The following is a 19869-nucleotide window of genomic DNA, read 5'->3' on the forward strand; positions in this document are numbered from 1 at the left end:
TGCCATGTCATAGATATGATCTGATGGTTATTGTTGGTGCCATGTCATAGATATGATCTGATGGTTATTGTAGGTGCCATGTCATAGATATGATCTGATGGTTATTGTTGGTGCCATGTCATAGATATGATCTGATGGTTATTGTTGGTGCCATGTCATAGATATGATCTGATTGTTATTGTTGGTGCCATGTCATAGATATGATCTGATGGTTATTGTTGGTGCCATGTCATTGATATGATCTGATGGTTATTGTTGGTGCCATGTCATTGATATGATCTGATGGTTATTGTTTGTGCCATGTCATAGATATGATCTGATGGTTATTGTTGGTGCCATGTCATAGATATGATCTGATGGTTATTGTTGGTGCCATGTCATAGATATGATCTGATTGTTATTGTTGGTGCCATGTCATACATATGATCTGATGGTTATTGTTGGTGCCATGTCATAGATATGATCTGATGGTTATTGTTGGTGCCATGTCATAGATATGATCTGATGGTTATTGTTGGTGCCATGTCATACATATGATCTGATGGTTATTGTTGGTGCCATGTCATAGATATGATCTGATGGTTATTGTTGATGCCATGTCATAGATATGATCTGATGGTTATTGTTGGTGCCATGTCATAGATATGATCTGATGGTTATTGTTGGTGCCATGTCATAGATATGATCTGATGGTTATTGTTGGTGCCATGTCATAGATATGATCTGATGGTTATTGTAGGTGCCATGTCATAGATATGATCTGATGGTTATTGTTGGTGCCATGTCATAGATATGATCTGATGGTTATTGTTGATGCCATGTCATAGATATGATCTGATGGTTATTGTTGGTGCCATGTCATAGATATGATCTGATGGTTATTGTAGGTGAAAATGATCTGGACCAATAATGTAAATGATGTATGTCTTAACAGTTGTCATATTCCACTCACTTTCCTTCATATGATTAGTGTATTTTTATAAATAGTGTATTTCTACACTACATCTGCTGCACGGAGTGATGTTTGCTCCTTGCCTGATGACAGGCAATACAGGGTCAGGAGTATCGTGACATCACAGACACGCCTCCTCGTGATGTCACGTCCCGTCCCCTCAATACAAGTCCATGGGAGGGGGCGAAGACTTGCATTGAGAGGGCGGGGCGTGACATCACAAAGGGGGCTGGGCCGTTGCGTCACAATACTCTGGCCTTGTGAAGACTTTACAGAAAACATTTGATCTCTGTCATTACCAACAAAGGGTTTATAACAAAGTATTGAGATGAACTTTTGTTATTGACCAAATACTTATTTTCCACCATAATTTGCTAATAAATTCTTAAAAAATCAGACAATGTGATTTTATGGATTTTTTTTTCTCATTATGTCTCTCATAGTTGAGGTATACCTATGATGAAAATTACAGGCCTCTCTCATCTCTCATATATATAATTTTTTATTACACTTCATTTATTACAACTTTTTAAGAGAATTTTCATCGATTTTTTTATCTATCTGTAAGAATTTCCTACCCATATCCTTTTTTTATTATATGTTCAGAATACAGGTTACAGTAGTATTATATAATGTATCACATCGCAGCTTGTAATAGTCTATCGCAGCTTTTTTGTTAACAATAATGACTGCTATGGTTTTACCAATAACTTGTTTTCATACTACAGAATCAACAGTGCCTTAAGGGAAGGACTAAGTCTGATATATGGCAGAATATACGGCCACTTTTTATTTTATTATAATAATAATACGCAGAAAAACTTGAAAAATTAAAATATTTGTGTGGGGAAATTGAGAAATAAAACCCTCCAATGTTATAAATTTGGGAGGAGAAATTAATTTTTAGGCATGTAAAACTCATATGTTATTCATTCCATTGGCCTTCTGAATCACCCACCACTGATGCAAAATGGAACAGTCTGGATGCCACTAGCACATCTCTCCTGCCACTTACCGTTCTAACCAGGCAGAGCAGTAGTGTCTGGACATCTCCATGACCACCAGCCTTACTGTCAGCAGGACTGGTCAGTCAATCATTGTATACATATATATAAGTCATTGGTTGTTATAGGGTACTCCAGTAGAAAACTTTTTTATTTTTATTTTTTTTTAAATCAACTGGTGCCAGGAAATCTTAATCCTTCCAGTACTTATTAGCTGCTGAATACTACAGAGGAAATTCTTTTCTTTTTGGGATACAGTGCTCTCTGCTGACATCTCTGTCCATTTTAGGAACTGTCCAGAGCAGCATATGTTTGCTATGGGGATTTTCTCCTACTCTGGACAGTTCTTAAAATGGACAGAGATGTCAGTAGAGAGCACTGTGCTCGTGATTCAGCAGAGAGCTCTGTGTTCCAAAAAAAAAATTCCTCTGTAGTATTCAGCAGCTAATAAGTACTGGAAGGATTAAGATTTTTTTTTAATAGAAGTAATTTACAAATCTGTTTAACTTGCCACCAGTTGATTAAAAAAAAAAACAAAGTTTTCCACCGGAGCACCCCTTTAACCCTTTAACCCCTTAAGGACAGGGGTTTTTTCCATTTTTGCATTTTCGTTTTTTGCTCCTTGCCTTTAAAAAATCATAACTCTTTCAATTTTGCACCTAAAAATCCATATGATGGCTTATTTTTTGCGCCACTAATTCTACTTTGTAATGACGTCAGTCATTTTGCCCAAAAATCTACAGTGAAACGGAAAAAAAAATCCTTCTGCGACAAAATTGAAAAAAAAAACGCAGTTTTGTAAATTTTGGGGGCTTCCGTTTCTACGTAGTACATTTTTCGGTAAAAATGACACCTTATCTTTATTCTGTAGGTCCATACAATTAAAATGATACCCTACTTATATAGGTTTGATTTTGTTGCACTTCTGGAAAAAATCATAACTACATGCAGGAAAATTAATACGTTTAAAATTGTCATCTTCTGACCCCTATAACTTTTTTATTTTTCCGTGTATGGGTGGTATGAGGGCTCATTTTTTGCGCGGTGATCTGAAATTTTTATGGGTACCATTTTTGCATTGATAGGACTTATTGATCACTTTTTATTCATTTTTAAATGATATAAAAAGTGACCAAAAATGCACTATTTTGGACTTTGGAATTTTTTTGCGCGCACGCCATTGACCGAGCGGTTTAATTAATGATATATTTTTATAATTCAGACATTTCCGCACGCGGTGATACCATATATGTTTATTTTTATTTTTATTTACACTGTGTTTTTTTTTATGGGAAAAGGGGGGTGATTCAAACTTTTAATAGGGGAGGGGTTAAATGATCTTTATTCACTTTTTTTTTTAACTTTTTTTTTGCAGTGTTATAGGTCCCATAGGGACCTATAACACTGCACACACTGATTTTCATCATTGATCACTAGTTTCTCATAAGAAACCAGTGATCAACGATTCTGCCGGATGACTGCTCATGCCTGGATCTCAGGCACTGAGCAGTCATTCAGCGATCGGACAGCGAGGAGGCAGGTAGGGGCCCTCCCGCTGTACTGTAAGCTGTTCGGGATGCCGCGATTTCGCCGCGGCTATCCCGAACAGCCCACTGAGTTAACCGGCAACTTTCTCTCTCGGTTTTAGCCCGGGTAAAGGGTTAATAGCGCGCGGCGCCGCGATCGGCGCTGCGCGCTATTAGAGGCGGATCCCGGCTTCACTATGATGCCGGGCCCGCCGTGATATGATGCGGGGTTACCGTGTAACCCCGCGTTATATCAGGAGAGCAGGACCAAGGACGTACCGGTACGTCCTTGGTCCTTAACCCCTTAAGGACCGGAGGTTTTTCCGTTTTTGCATTTTCGTTTTTTGCTCCTTGCCTTTAAAAAATCATAACTCTTTCAAATTTACACCTAAAAATCCATATGATGGCTTATTTTTTGCGCCACCAATTCTACTTTGTAATGACGTCAGTCATTTTGCCCAAAAATCTATGGTGAAGCGGGAAAAAAAATCATTGTGCGACAAAATTGAAAAAAAAACGCTGTTTTGTAACTTTTGGGGGCTTCCGTTTCTACGTAGTACATTTTTCGGTAAAAATGACACCTGATATGTATTCTGTAGGTCCATACGATTAAAATGATACCCTATTTATATAGGTTTGATTTTGTCGGACTTCTGGAAAAAATCATAACTACATGCAGGAAAATTAATACGTTTAAAATTGTCATCTTCTGACCCCTATAACTTTTTTATTTTTCCGTGTATGGGGCGGTATGATGGCTCATTTTTTGCGCCGTGATCTGAAGTTTTTAACGGTACCATTTTTGCATTGATAGGACTTATTGATCACTTTTTATTCATTTTTAAATGATATAAAAAGTGACCAAAAATGCACAATTTTGGACTTTGGAATTTTTTTGCGCGCACGCCATTGACCGACCGGTTTAATTAATGATATATTTTTATAATTCGGACATTTCCGCACGCGGTGATACCACATATGTTTATTTTTATTTTTATTTACACTGTGTTTTTTTTTTTTATTGGAAAAGGGGGGTGATTCAAACTTTTAATAGGGGAGGAGTTAACCCCTTAAGGACCGGAGGTTTTTCCGTTTTTGCATTTTCGTTTTTTGCTCCTTGCCTTTAAAAAATCATAACTCTTTCAAATTTACACCTAAAAATCCATATGATGGCTTATTTTTTGCGCCACCAATTCTACTTTGTAATGACGTCAGTCATTTTGCCCAAAAATCTATGGTGAAGCGGGAAAAAAAATCATTGTGCGACAAAATTGAAAAAAAAAACGCTGTTTTGTAACTTTTGGGGGCTTCCGTTTCTACGTAGTACATTTTTCGGTAAAAATGACACCTGATATGTATTCTGTAGGTCCATACGATTAAAATGATACCCTACTTATATAGGTTTGATTTTGTCGGACTTTTGGAAAAAATCATAACTACATGCAGGAAAATTAATACGTTTAAAATTGTCATCTTCTGACCCCTATAACTTTTTTATTTTTCCGTGTATGGGGCGGTATGATGGCTCATTTTTTGCGCCGTGATCTGAAGTTTTTAACGGTACCATTTTTGCATTGATAGGACTTATTGATCACTTTTTATTCATTTTTAAATGATATAAAAAGTGACCAAAAATGCACTATTTTGGACTTTGGAATTTTTTGCGCGCACGCCATTGACCGAGCGGTTTAATTAATGATATATTTTTATAATTCGGACATTTCCGCACGCGGTGATACCACATATGTTTATTTTTATTTTTATTTACACTGTGTTTTTTTTTTATTGGAAAAGGGGGGTGATTCAAACTTTTAATAGGGGAGGAGTTAAATGATCTTTATTCACTTTTTTTTTTCACTTTTTTTTTGCAGTGTTATAGGTCCCATAGGGACCTATAACACTGCACACACTGATCTTCTATGTTGATCACTGGTTTCTCATAAGAAACCAGTGATCAACGATTCTGCCGCATGACTGCTCATGCCTGGATCTCAGGCACTGAGCAGTCATTCGGCGATCGGACAGCGAGAAGGCAGGAAGGGGCCCTCCCGCTGTCCTGTCAGCTGTTCGGGATGCCGCGATTAGCCGCGGCTATCCCGAACAGCCCGACTGAGCTAGCCGGGAACTTTCACTTTCACTTTTAGCCGCGCGGCTCAGCTTTGAGCGCGCGGCTAAAGGGTTAATAGCGCGCGGCGCCGCGATCGGCGCTGCGCGCTATTAGAGGCGGGTCCCGGCTTCACTATGACGCCGGGCCCGCCATGATATGACGCGGGGTTACTGTGTAACCCCGCGTTATATCAGAAGAGCAGGACCAATGACGTACCGGTACGTCATTGGTCCTTAAGGGGTTAAATGATCTTTATTCACTTTTTTTTTTCACTTTTTTTTTGCAGTGTTATAGGTCCCATAGGGACCTATAACACTGCACACACTGATCTTCTATGTTGATCACTGGTTTCTCATAAGAAACCAGTGATCAACGATTCTGCCGCATGACTGCTCATGCCTGGATCTCAGGCACTGAGCAGTCATTCGGCGATCGGACAGCGAGGAGGCAGGAAGGGGCCCTCCCGCTGTCCTGTCAGCTGTTCGGGATGCCGCGATTAGCCGCGGCTATCCCGAACAGCTCGACTGAGCTAGTCGGGAACTTTCACTTTCACTTTTAGCCGCGCGGCTCAGCTCTGAGCGCACGGCTAAAGGGTTAATAGCGCGCGGCGCCGCGATCGGCGCTGCGCGCTATTAGAGGCGGGTCCCGGCTTCACTATGACGCTGGGCCCGCCATGATATGACGCGGGGTTACTGTGTAACCCCGCGTTATATTAGAAGAGCAGGACCAAGGACGTACCGGTACGTCCTTGGTCCTTAAGGGGTTAAGGACCAGGCCAATGTTCACTGTAGGACCAGAGCGTTTTTTGCACATCTGACCACTGTCACTTTAAAAATTAATATCTCTAAAACACTTTTACCGAATATACTGATTCTGAGATTGTTTTTTCGTGACATATTCTACTTTATTTTGATGGTAAATTTTCGTCGTTACTTGAATCCTTTTTTGGTGAAAAATCCCCAAATTTCATGAAAATTTTGAAAATTTATCATTTTTCTAACTTTGAAGCTCTCTACTTGCAAGGAAATTGATATTCCAAATAAATTAAATTTTTATTCACAAATACAATATGTCTATTTTATGTTGGCATCATAAAATGGACATATTTTTACTTTTTGAAAAAATTAGAGGGCTTCAAAGTAGAGCAGCAATTTTCAAAAATTTCATGAAAATTGCAAATTCTGAAGGGACAGATGTTACAGAACTACAACTTCCAGCATGCCTGGGCAGTCCAGGCATGCTGAGAGTTGTAGTTTGGCAACATCTGGAGGGCTACACTGTAACAGTGGTCCCCAAACTGTGACCTTCCAGATGTTGCAAAACTACAACTCCCAGCATGCCCAGACAGCCTTTGGCTGTCTGGGCATGCTGGGAGTTGCAGTTTGGCCTTCTTAGTGGTTGCCACAGTAAAGATCACATTACTTTCACTTCCATTTCCTCCCCCCCCCCCCGCCCCCCCCCCCACATCGCTTCCCAACCTAAGCCGGGATCCAGCAGTCTGCAGCGACGATCAGCTGTTCCCAGGTATCTTCTCCTGCAGGTACCGACCACCATCTTCTCCCCATGTTCCCCGTGACATGCAGGGGTGGGCAGAATGGGGGTTGCCATGGCAACCCTCTGTCCTGCTCTGCCATTGGTCAGAATCAGTTCTGACCAATGGCAGGGGATAGGAGGAGATCGCAGCACTGCGACCTCACTCCTACCCTGCAAGATGATTTGGGCTGTCACTGACAGGTCAGATCATCACTATTTTCCGGGCTGATCGGGTCACTTGAGACCCGATCAGCCTGGAACAGCAGAAACTCGCATGTCTGAATTGACATGCGATTTTCTGCGATCGCCGACATGGGGGGGTCTCAGAACCCCCCTCGGCGTTTGCCTCGGACGCCTGCTGAACGATTTCAGCAGGCGTCCGGTTTCGCAACCCGCCCGTTGCGCGGCGGGATGCGAAATTCCCATGGAGGTATGAGTATGTGCCTGGTCCTTAAGGGGTTAAGGGGTTAAATAAAAAATATCCGTAGACTACTTTATTATTATTATACTTAGCATACATGGTCCCTTTGAGATGCATTAACACCATATATAGGATGTGCTATGGACAAAATGTTATCGCCGTAAGACATTTTCTAAAAGTAGCATCTATAAGTCTTCTTGATTTTAAAACTTAGATATATTTCAGCTTAGTTATTTGCAATGGATTCTTGTCTCATGAGAACTGAACAGGTGCACACTAACCAATATATATAAAGGGTTCAAATATAAAACAAATACTGTTGTGAAGAAACATGTCATTAAATAATACAATGATTTTATAATGTAATGTCACATATTACTATACAAGAGCTATATTTGCAGTGAAGAGCTGTCCTGAAGCCAGATCCCAATATCAGAAGTATCATTTTCATAGTGTTGGTTGGCTTGCTGGAGGAGCCGCATAGACACCCAAATCCCACATGTGGACACATTCATTTTTTGACTGCATTGCTGTCCAAAACCAAAATTTCCACATCTAATGTTACCCATACAGACAATATGTAACCAAAATTTGGTATTTAAGTTTGTCATGAAATTGAATTATGTAACAGTTTCAGATTGGTAACTTCCATATAATTCTATGTGTCACTTAATAAAATTTGAGATAAAGGCTAAATGGTTTAAGTGAAAGGCAAGACAGTTTTTAAGCAATTTGAGTATCTCCATGAACTACATAAATAAACGTATCTTATGGGGGGGGGGGGGCTATGCTGTGCACGCAACTCCAATAAAAGTCATTGTGGGAGATTTATCAAAACCTGTGTAAAAGGAAAGTTGACCAGCTGCCCATAGCAACCAATCAGATTGTTTCCTTCATTTTTAAAAAGGCCTCTGAAAAATGAAAGCAGCGATCTGATTGGTTGCTATGGGCAACTGGACAACTTTTCCTCTGCACAGGTTTTGATAAATCTCCCCCAAGGAAAGTTGATCAATTTGCTTAAAACAACCGGCTCAGCTGTTTATAGCTTTTCGACTCATGTAGTTAAATTGTAGGGCACATCAAGGTAAATATAGAGGTATCAATACTATACAGTCTCTGCAGACCACATAGTGATTACAGTGCAATTATATCCAGGGGGTCACAGGTGTCTTTTTTAATTGTAATCGTTCACTTTTCCCGTCTTTTCCATCCGGCCCACACGGCCAAGAAAACTGCTCCATGTTAATAGTGCCTACTCTTATGTTTGCTACATAGAAGTTATTTCCCTCTGTGCCCCCAAAGAGTAGATAGTTTGATGCTTAATGTAGTATGTATACTCCTTATTAGGGAGCAAGGTACGTAAAGCCCCTATTATTGACCCCTTCGCACCAGTTGTCCTTTAGGTAGGTACTCCCTTCCCCTCAGTAGTGCCCCTTTGCACTGTTTTCTCCCGCATTAGGTAGATAGGCCCTCCCTCAATCAGCACCCAATTAGGCAGATAAGTTGACTTCTTATCATTAGATAGGCAGACCCTGTCTTCCCTCCCAATTAGGTCAGTAGGCAGACTTACCCTCATTAGGGGAAGACTACCCCCATTAGGTTAAAAAGACAGATTAGAGTTCCAAAGTATGCTGGAGGACTGCAACTATCAGCATTATATAACATGATATGTTTTCAACTATTTTTGTGGCAAAGCCCCTGGAGATAGCTCTGTACTAATGAGAGATTCAGGTCCCTGTTCTCAAGTAGTGTTGTCTGCTTCATCACATCCTAAGATAGGAAATAACTTCTAATGGCAGGGCAACCACTGTAAGTTAAAGGGGTAATCTGAACTGGTGCCAGAAAGTTAAACAGATTTGTAAATTACTTCTATTTACAATTCTTAATCCTTCCAGTACTTATCAGCTGCTGTATACTACAGAGGAAGTTGTGTAGTTCTTTTCAGTCTGCCCACAGTGCTCTCTGCTGACACCTCTGTCCGTGTAAGGAATTGTCCAGAGCAGGAGAAGTTTTCTATGGGAATTTGCTCCTACTCTGACATGTTCCTGATATGGACAGATGTGTCAGCAGAGAGCACTGTGGTCAGACTGGAAAGAACAGAACTACACAACTTCCTCTGGAGCATACAGCAGCTGATAAGTACTGGAAGGATTAAGATTTCTAAATAGAAGTGATTTACAGCTCTGTTTAACTTTCCAGCACCGGTCGATTTGAAAACAATTGTTTTCCATCAGAGTACCCCTTTAAGCCTCTTTGTAACATTTTTTATAGCTTTCACTCAGTCTCCGATTAACTACATGCATGTATTTTTATCTTCGCATCTGTATTTGTAAATCTTTTTTCTTTTGATATTTTATATCCTTCTCTTGTGCTTCCATACAAAGAAATCGGCAACATTTGTAATACATAAAAGAAAAAAATGAGTTTCTCCGAGTAAACGCTCTGCCAGATATTGACGAGGAAGGGGGGGGAAAAAATGAAGAAAGTCAACAGTTTCCACTTCTCATTACAGAAGGGAAAATAGTTGGGTATACAGATTAGAACCAGATGAGGAGAAGGCTTAATGGAATGGAGAGGGTGTGGAGAAAAACCTCATAACTCATTAACGTCCTGCTAGGAAGCATCTCCAAACACCATCATGAGAGTGTCACATGCGTGTGACATTTGTTTACACAAGGCGCAGGCTGATTTGGTGGCAGAAGGGTTAATTTTTTTTTTTTAAGTGTCTGTCCCCAGATTGCTTTTCTTTGAGGAATGTGCACAATGGACCAAAAACCCAGCGGGGAAGCAGATCAAACCCTTCCTGTTTCTCTTCTGGATGTCCACATATATGAACTGAGGTGCGGGACACAAACACACCGGTTGCATAGTTCACATGGGTTGAGTTATATTTTTCTGCATACTTGCATTTTAAATTAGTAGGGATTGGCTTTTTGTTTGCATTTTGTCAAGGCCTAGTAAAATAATGGGTGTATATAGAGAACCGTCAAATGCTTGTTGACATAGAGCCGCTTTCATTTTCAGTCATAAGACCAGTGTTTTCCAACCACTGTCTGGGCATGCTGGGAGATGTAGTTTTGCAACAGTTGGAGGCACACTGGTTGGGAAACACTACATTAGACTATCTAGTTAAAGAGGCTTGTCCTTGGGATCGGGTATCAACATAGGATTTGTGGGGGACCAACTCTCAGCACCCAACAATTAAATGGCGCACTGCTCACGTAACAGCCTCTGCCTCTATATTAGCAGACACAACTGTATTGAGGCTGATCTGCAGTAGGCTGCAGTGCCTGGTTAACAATGAAGAGGCCATCGCACTTGCCAAAGAAAACTACTTCCTGTCTTGAGAGATTAACTTCCTGTTTTTCTGCACTGTTAGCACGGCAGATAGGATTTGCTTAACGCTCTCTTTCAGACCATCTAACAGACCAAAAAGTAGTTGGAAGTAGTGACTCAATTGTGGTCCTTCCCCCAAGAGTTGTGCATCTTGTAGTTTAATGTAAGAAGCTCAAGCACTGTACTGCAGGGACCTCCTAAAAAAAAGTGCCCACTAAGGTGCAGTAAAGTGGTGCTGCTGGGGAGGGGGATAGTTTGGGAAAACTGAAATACTGCGCAGTGAGGATACATCCTGAGGCTGCTTATGAGATTGGGTATGCCATTATTGTCCATAGATCATGTGTCTTGTATCACAGCTCAGTTCATGTCCTTCAGTACAAGTTACAGCCCATAGACAAAACAGAAAATTGCCCTATTACTTGTTTCTAGTAACACCTTTTTTCCACTGGTCTGCCCCTTTAGAAAGGGCTCTACCCCTTTCCTCTACATACATCGAAAAATTAGGAGGAAAAAAATGAACAGATTTTTTCTCTCTTTTTTTCTCATATAAATTATAAGTTTAGTCTACTTTTAAATTATAGGCCCCATCCCTTTTTGAGTAATGGGGCACAGAAAAAGTGTCAGCCACATAAAGCATTATTTTGTAGTCTGAAGATAAACCATAGATTTTTATCCCCTACGTAGTATTGCAGGTGACACAAGGACATTTTCATGTAACACCTTGCAGACGATTATAGGACATTGACAAAGTGATTTTTGAAACCAACTCAGAAGATACCATGGATGATATTTATCAAAACCTGTGCAGATGAAAAGTTGCTGAGTTGCCTAGAGAAACCAATCAGATCGTTTCATTCATTTTTGAAAAGGCCACTGAAAAATGAAAGAAGCGATCTGATTGGATGCTATGGGCAACTCAGCACTTTTCCTCTGGACAGGTTTTGATAAATCTCCCCCATGTCTTTCTCTAAAGAAATCCTGACTGCATAAAACCACTTTCCATATATCCACCGGTGGGCTGTTCATTGCCCTGTGTCGTCAAGCTTCAGACAGCAGAGGCAGACATGTTGCTACATAGAAACAACTTCAGCCAACCGACTCCATGTAAATTATTAACATAACTAAGGGGAAAAAGACCGCAGACCCTCGTTCCTTAGTGGTGTCATTATTTCCTAAGAAATTTACATGCCACATTCTCTTAAAATTATTTCCATTACATTATGACTGCTTCAGATCTGTCTTAAGCAACATGTGCACTGTAAGCATTTCTTGCCCAAGAACTACTAAAACTTCGATTTCACCATATTTTACTAAATTATCTGTTTGCCATTAGGTATTATTAGGTAGATTTAAAATAAGTTACTGAAGACAACTGAAGCAACCCCAGAATACTGTCTGTCTCCAAGCCAAGAGTAATCTCTTAGACCCAATTTATCAGCAGCTAAGTGCATCTTGAAGAAGCAGAGGATATACTGTCCTCTAGGGTCTTCTATGGGCACAAAATCAGCAACTTATCATTTGAGTTATCTACCCTGGCTCTGAGAAGGACATCTCTAATTCCTCGCCTGTTCATGACCTTTCATTGAGTTATGAGGTGTGATAGCTGGGAGCAGCAATGTGTTTATTCTAAAGGTAGTAGTTGTGGTTATGTTTCCCGGCCAGTGGTAAGCACGCTGGAGGTTTTCTTGAGGCTGTTGTGATTGCTTTCCTGGTCTGGCTGGCAGGTAGAGTGCTGCCGTGTCAGAAGATTAGGAGGAAGATTGCCTTGGCCTTGGCATTTCCTGTTTTGAGAGATTCTGTCTAGAGAGGTGGGGACACTTAGAAGAGAAAAGCACACAAAAAGAGAGAGGATAGTAGACACCTCAGAAGAAGGCTTAATCTCCAACCATTTCATGCTCCGATCTGTGTCTGTACCATAAACAACTGGTCTGCAGTAGATATTTTGTTCTTTTGGAGAAAATATACTACCCACAACTAGTAGCGGTGAGCAAATCTTGGACAAGTCACTTCTTCACTGATTCTTCAAGGAGTAAATCATTGCCAATCTAAAATTTAGCATCAAGGCCATCCAATAGGGGTTTTAGAATGACTGTGATTGTGAAAGAGCTATTAGAAGAGATTTATAGACATGCTTTCCATGCAGGGCTTTCAATGTTGTTAAAGGAATGGAATGTACCCAGGAGGATATTAGAGCAGCTCAATTTTCTTTTGTCTCCATTTATTTATTTCCCTTTTTTTGTCCAAATCAATATATTATGAAATGTTCCCTGCAATATCTGGGTTTTTTTATTTCATTTTTTTTATAAATTTTTGCACATATACAGAAAGAGAAAAAAAGAACACAACAATAATAACACAAAAAAAAACAAAAAAAAACAAAAAAACAAGGAGAATGAAAAAAAAGGGGGGAGAGGGGTGAGACATAAAAAAAGGGAGAATCTCTCGGGGTCTAACAATCTAACTATTCTTTATCAAAAATTGCCGCTTGTTTTATTAATTAATCAATCTATTCACTTGTCATGTTTTTCATAGTTTGAATTTTGGGCCTTTTCTCCTTGTTTATTTCTTCCTGAATTCTAGGAGCGGGATTGGTTCGGGGTTTACTTATATGGGCTTAAACGTAAGCCAATTACACCAGGCAAGGTTAAAATGATTTAGACGGTTATTTGCTATGGCAATTGATCTTTCCATTAAACAATTGGAGTGGGTTTCATCAATGATAAGATTTACATTGGGGAGTTCTTTTGTTTTCACTTTTTGTGAAAAAGTGCACTAATATGGATTTAATTGGTATGTCCTCATCCCCTATACCCATGTGCAACAGAGCTGTTTCTGGTCCCCATCGAAATGGTGCATTTGTAATTGTGCGTAACAATATATAGATCTGGTTCCATAGAGATTTAATGGCATCGCACTCCCACCATATGTGCAGAAGGGTGCCCAATTTCTGGTTACATCTCCAGCACAGGTTTGAGCAGCTCAGGTACATTCGTGAGAGTTTATATGGAGTGAAATACCAGCGGTATAACAGTTTCCTCGATATCTCTAAGTGAGAGATACCGTGAGATATATCTATAGTCAGTCTAAATACCCTTTCCCAGTGAACTAGAGAGAAGGTCCTTCCAAGATCTCTCTCCCATTAATGACAACATTGAAGGATGTCAGAAATGGGAGAAAGTGCTGCGTATCCTCGTGAAATGCCCTTTTGCAATATATGTGGAAAGAAAAACCAAGAATTGTAGGAGGGACATGTAGTCTTCGAAAACGGTTTGATAGAGTTTATGTAGTGTCTGATTTGCAGGTACTTATAGAATTCATTGTTTGGGAGATTATACCTATCTACAATAGTGGAAAAGGGTAATAGACCTGAAGAATCTGATCTATCTGAGATTTTGAGAATTCCACTACCCTGCCACCTTAAAAGACTTATATCAGAGATTTGTTTCTGCATAACATCAATTGGGAGGTCTCCTAAAGATAGTGGTAGTAGCATTTGAGATACTTTTGGTAGAGACCACACTTGTATTGCAGCTTTAACTGTGGGGAGTAGGATAGAAAAGGTGTGTAGAGTTGAAAGATGACTAGTTCAAAGTATGTTTTTAAAAGAACATGTAGAGCTTTTGGCAGTCTCAATATCGACCCACTGTTTTGACTTATCATCTATCCACAAGTTATGGATCTGGTCCAATATAGCGGCCTGGTAATAGTTTAACAAGTCGGGACACCCCAAACCGCCTCTTTCTCTTAATAAACATAAAAGTTTAGATGGTACTCTGGGCTTTATTCCCTTCCAAATATACTGTAGCAACAATCTTTGTAAGCTATGAATTCTCGATTGTGGTAGCTGAATTGGAAGGTTTCGAAAAAAATATAACATTTTAGGCAGGAATATCATTTTTATTACAGAGATTCTGCTTAACAAAGAAATAGGCTGCTTCATATATTTTTCTAGATCTCATTTAGGGGAAGAGATTATATATCATAGTTAGCGGATGGAACGGTTAGTATAATCCCTAGATAGGGCATTTGTCCCTTTGTCCATTTAAAGGGGAACTCTTTTTTGTAATTTGAACCCTAAAACCAGGAACTTTGCTGCATTAATTTTAGTATATCCATTATTTCTTTTAAAGATTGTTCAGGGGATATAATAGACAATATCATGTCGTCTGCGAAAAGACCTATCCTATGATCTTTGTTCCCGACCTGTACACCCTTAATCAATTCTGAGGATCTTATCATTTGGGCGAAAGGTTCCATGACAAGGGTAAAAATTAATGGGAACAGGGGGCACCCCTGCCTTGTACCATTAGAAATTAAAAATTCTTCCGATAATCCCCCGGCAGTGTGTACCCTTGCTGATGGTGCGCTATATAGGGCTTTCACTGCATCAAAAAACGGGCCAACAAAACCAAATTTCAATAGTACTCCCTCCAGGTATCCCCAATGGACGCGGTTGAATGTCTTCTCCGCGTCCAGTGCTAGGAGCAGAGAAGGTACTCGCCGCTGCTCCAGAATAAATGTGATGTTGATAAATCTACGGGTACCATCCAGCATTTGTCTGCCCCGAAAGAAGCCGACCTGGTCATTCATTATAAGAGAAGGGAGAATGTTGCTTAATCTAGTGGCTAAGATGGACACGTACAGTTTAAGGTCTGTGTTCAAAATAGCAATTGCTCTAAAATTGCTCACGACATCCATAGATTTCCCTATTTTAGGGATTGTTACAATCTGAGCTTTGAGTAGTTCAGAGGAGAATCGGGCAGATGTTATTGCCTCATTAAACAATCTAGCCAAGTATGGAACTAGAAGCTGGCCATGTCACCTATAATAGTCATTTGAGAGGCCGTCTGGTTCCATGGACTTCTGGGATTTTAAGGATTTAATTTCCTTCATTACCTCTGTTTCTGAGATAGGGGAAGAAGGTTTAGTCAATTGGTCGGAGGAGAGTTGTGGGAGATTTACTCTTTCCAAAAAGGATGAAATGGAAAACGAATCTGGTTGAGGAGTCTCTGGGGCCTGATAATATTTGGCAAATATATTTGCTATGCCTCTAGGATCAATAACCTTCTCTCTACGTGAGTTGTAGATGTATGTGATACGTGGTTTAGAGTATTGACTGTTTAATTGTTTTGCGAGATAAGTCCCTGGTTTATTACCATGCCAATATTTAAAGGAACGTAGATGGTGCAGTTGGGCTGTGAGATTAGATATTTCTTGGGCTCTTTTTAGATCATAACTGAACTTATTTTGACTATGGAGAATGGCTAATTTGGTCTGAATATTAAGTATCTCTTGTGTATTTGTTTTTTTGAAATGTGAACCCTGTTTAATAAAATGGCCCCTAATGGTTGCTTTATGAGCACACCAGAGCATAATGTCTGATACATCTTTGGTCTCATTTGGTAATGGCTTCAACAGTAGGTTGCACATAGGTAGGGTGATACAATATAAATGAATTTAGTCTCCATAATGAATCTTGTGGGTATGGTGCTTGCTCTTTTATTGAAAGAAAAATAGGGCTGTGATCTGACCATGTTATTGTTCCAATTTCTGTTGCTTCTACTAAGTGTAAAAACGTTTTTTCCACCAGAAAAAAATCGATCCTTGAATACATTTCATGACGAGGAGAGAAAAAATTTAAAATCTCTCTCACCCGGGTGTTGGGTTCTCCAAGGATCATATAGTTGCCAAGATTGTAAGGTTTTGCCGTATGGGGTTGGCTCATTTTCATAACAGGGGCTAGTAGAGTCCATAGAGGGCCATTGTGCTTGTCCCCGTTAATAACTAAGAAACCTTTCTTAATTGGCAATATAATTTTTCATATATTTTTTAAGAATTTGTGCTGTTTAATATTTGGGCTATACGGTGGTACTATAGTATATAGTAAGTTATTGATTATGCAGAGAACTATAACGTAGCGACCGTCAGGGTCTACCCATGTGTTTAAAATATTTGTAATTTACACTCTTAGCATGTTTCTAGTCCATGGAAATCTAAGAATAAGTGGTGTGAACTGTGTGTAATTGGTGTGTGTGTGTGTATACCAGCCATAATATGCTATGTGATCGCCTATAATCCCTCTTTGAGTTTAGTTATTTTAAGGGAACCTTGAAGCTTGTAAAAAAAACAGACCAATCTGCAGGCAGCATGTTATTAAGCAGGAGGAGCTAAGCAGATTGATAGACAGTTTTGTGTCACATCAGGCAAGGAATAGTGAAGCCCTGAGCTCACCCAATTCCACTTTCTCTGCCAACTTGACAATCCACACTATGTGACCGAGCCTCCACTGGACATCAGTCCCTATTCTGAGTAAGGTGCAGAGCATAGTTATGTCAAAAACAATAAAATAAACAGTGCAGAAGCCATGAAACAGGTCGGGACACATAGGGTTAACTGACACAGACAAAGGAGTAATTTCAAAACACAATTAATGAACAAACAGACAGATGTAGAGATGTTAGGCAGGCCGAGTAAAGATATCAAGGGTAAATAATAAAACAGGATGGGATATAGAACCAGGACGACAGCAAGGAATACAAACAGCAGGGTCATGCAAGCCAAGGTAAGGACTATGAGGAACAGAACAGCAGCAAAGAATAGTCAAGAACTTGCAAAGGTCAGATACACAAAGTAAACAGGCAACTAATACTGGTGAAAGAGGTATAATTTGGACTCACGAGCAAGGCCTGGAGGCTGATCAGAGATTTAAATATCATGCCTCTGAGACATGGCCCAGCCACCACACCTTTCCATTGGCCTGACCGACCAAGTCACTGTCCTTAAAGGAGAACTACGGGATTTAACATTTTATCCCCTATCCTAAGGATAGGGGATAAGTTTCAGATCGCGGGGGGTCCGACCGCTGGGGCCCCGGGTCTCTGCATAGAGAGCGCGTGTCGACCACCGCACGAGGCGGCGGCTGACACGCGCCCTCCATTTACTGCTATGGGAGAGCCGAAGCGCTGCCTTCGGCAATTTCCGGCTCTCCCATAGCAGTGTATGGAGGGGGCGTGTCGGCCGCTGCTTTGTGCAGGTGGTCAACACGCCCTCTCTAACCAGAAAGCCGGGGCCCCCTACGGGAGATCGCGGGGGCCCCAGCGGTCGGACCCCCCGCGATCTGAGACTTATCCCCTATCCTTAAGATAGGGGATACATTTTTCAATCCCGTAGTTCTCCTTTAACCCAGAATGAGAAGAAAGTTACATGATTAAATGACTAGTTACCAAAAATATAGTTATACTGAGTATTCTCCCCACAAAACTCAACATCTCCTGCTCTGTGACATGATGCCTGCAGGTTGGACTGTTCTTAAAGTGTGACAGGTTCTCTTTAAGCCTTTAATCTGTTCAGTTTTCAGCTAAAAACAAGCCCATAATTGCCAGAACAATTTTTCAGGATTTTGGACTAGAGATGAGTTTTCCCTAACAAATATTCTACTTTTCTTCACAGGAGGATGAGGAGGATGGTTTGCCTAAGAAGAAATGGCCTACAGTGGACGCATCTTATTATGGAGGACGTGGAGTTGGAGGAATCAAAAGAATGGAGGTATGACACCTTTTATTCTGTAGTATTTTCCTTGACTGTTCTAACAAAATGAATTTGTATAAATACTATAATATTTTACAAATGATATTGACATCTTGGCAAAGTCAGTATCTCTGAAATATTCCCATGAAGTTAATTGCCCTGAATACCATTCTGGCACCAAAAAAAGGGAGAATTCTACAAGTGGGAATCTGGAAGCCCAGGTCATAGAGTCTTATTCCACTTTGATATTTATTGACCAATGGGTGTATACTAAGATAGCTTCAGAGCTACTTATGCCTTTGAAAAATTTTGGTTCTTTAATATTCTCAGCTTCAAATTATGGAATACACCCATGCCAACCAATGCTTTTTGAAAATCTTGACTTTTTGGTTAGGCAAAGCCATGGGAATATATATCGTGGGAAGTGTTCCATGTAGTTGTAAATAAAGAATACATATAAACTTCTTCATTATTTCACACACTAGATATGTCTGGAATGTAACTTTAGTTATTTTAGTGGGGATTCTGAGTATATAAGGCTTTTGCATACAAGACTAACATTTGCCAAAGGAGCCTGAAAATTTCCCAATGTGGCTTATAATCTATTTTTTTTTTTTTTTTTATCTCAGACACATGCAGACTAGGGAAAAATCCATAAAAGTCAATTACATAATTCTGTTTTGTATGGTATGGAAGAAAAAATTAAAACATGAGGAGAACATACATAGAACAATGTAGATGTTGTCCTTGGTGGAACCATACCCAAGACCCTAGTTCTACACAGCAACGCTTCTAACCACAGTCAGAGAGTGCCTTATCTAATTATACTTGGCTATACAATATCATAATTCTCTACTATAATAGATTATTATTAATCCTACAACGACTATAAATATGGGGCTACCTCAGAAATACTAGAACAATGATCCTGCAAGAAAGAGGCATACGGATGCCAATGAAATAAAGAGAATTAAAATAAGATACATTACACATACACAAAATGGGAGTAAAATAATTCAAAATGAAAACAAATATAAAACAATATAAATATTATAGTAATCTTAATAAACTGTACAAATGCCAAAAAGCACAACCAGTATAAACCTACAGCCATACATAACATTCTACTTAAGTGAGATGAATATATGCATAGATAAATAGATACATGGCCCCAGGCTACTACAGTCCACAGCATTCTAATATTAAGGATGCACATTATCAACTATAGTAGTTATGTCTGCCAAGAAACACTAAGTAATTAGTGTACTAAAGCGTGGTCAGTATCCAAGATGTTGCTGGTGTCTTCCACAATCTACCACGTGTTTCGCTTGTGCTTGGTCACTGAGTGAAAAAGAGTCAATTCTCTAATTATACATGTCTACACAATACTGCAGTACTGTACTATAAAAGATTTTTACCAGTTTATTACCCTCAAATTTTGTTTTATTAAACTTTTTGTTTAA

At 39.8% G+C, this 19869-nt stretch overlaps 1 protein-coding gene across 3 annotated transcripts in view; it reads left to right on the forward strand.

The window, feature by feature from the left end:
• ANTXR1 (ANTXR cell adhesion molecule 1) overlaps positions 1–19869 on the forward strand; it is a 172475-nt gene that overhangs the window by 99484 nt on the left and 53122 nt on the right. For all 3 annotated transcript variants that reach the window (XM_056571412.1, XM_056571413.1, XM_056571414.1), the window contains one exon: positions 18329–18424. In XM_056571412.1, coding sequence (XP_056427387.1) covers positions 18329–18424 — 96 coding nt within the window. The remainder of the gene's footprint in view (positions 1–18328; positions 18425–19869) is intronic.

Source organism: Hyla sarda, chromosome 4 (genome assembly GCF_029499605.1).
Source record: "Hyla sarda isolate aHylSar1 chromosome 4, aHylSar1.hap1, whole genome shotgun sequence".
NCBI lineage: Eukaryota > Metazoa > Chordata > Amphibia > Anura > Hylidae > Hyla > Hyla sarda.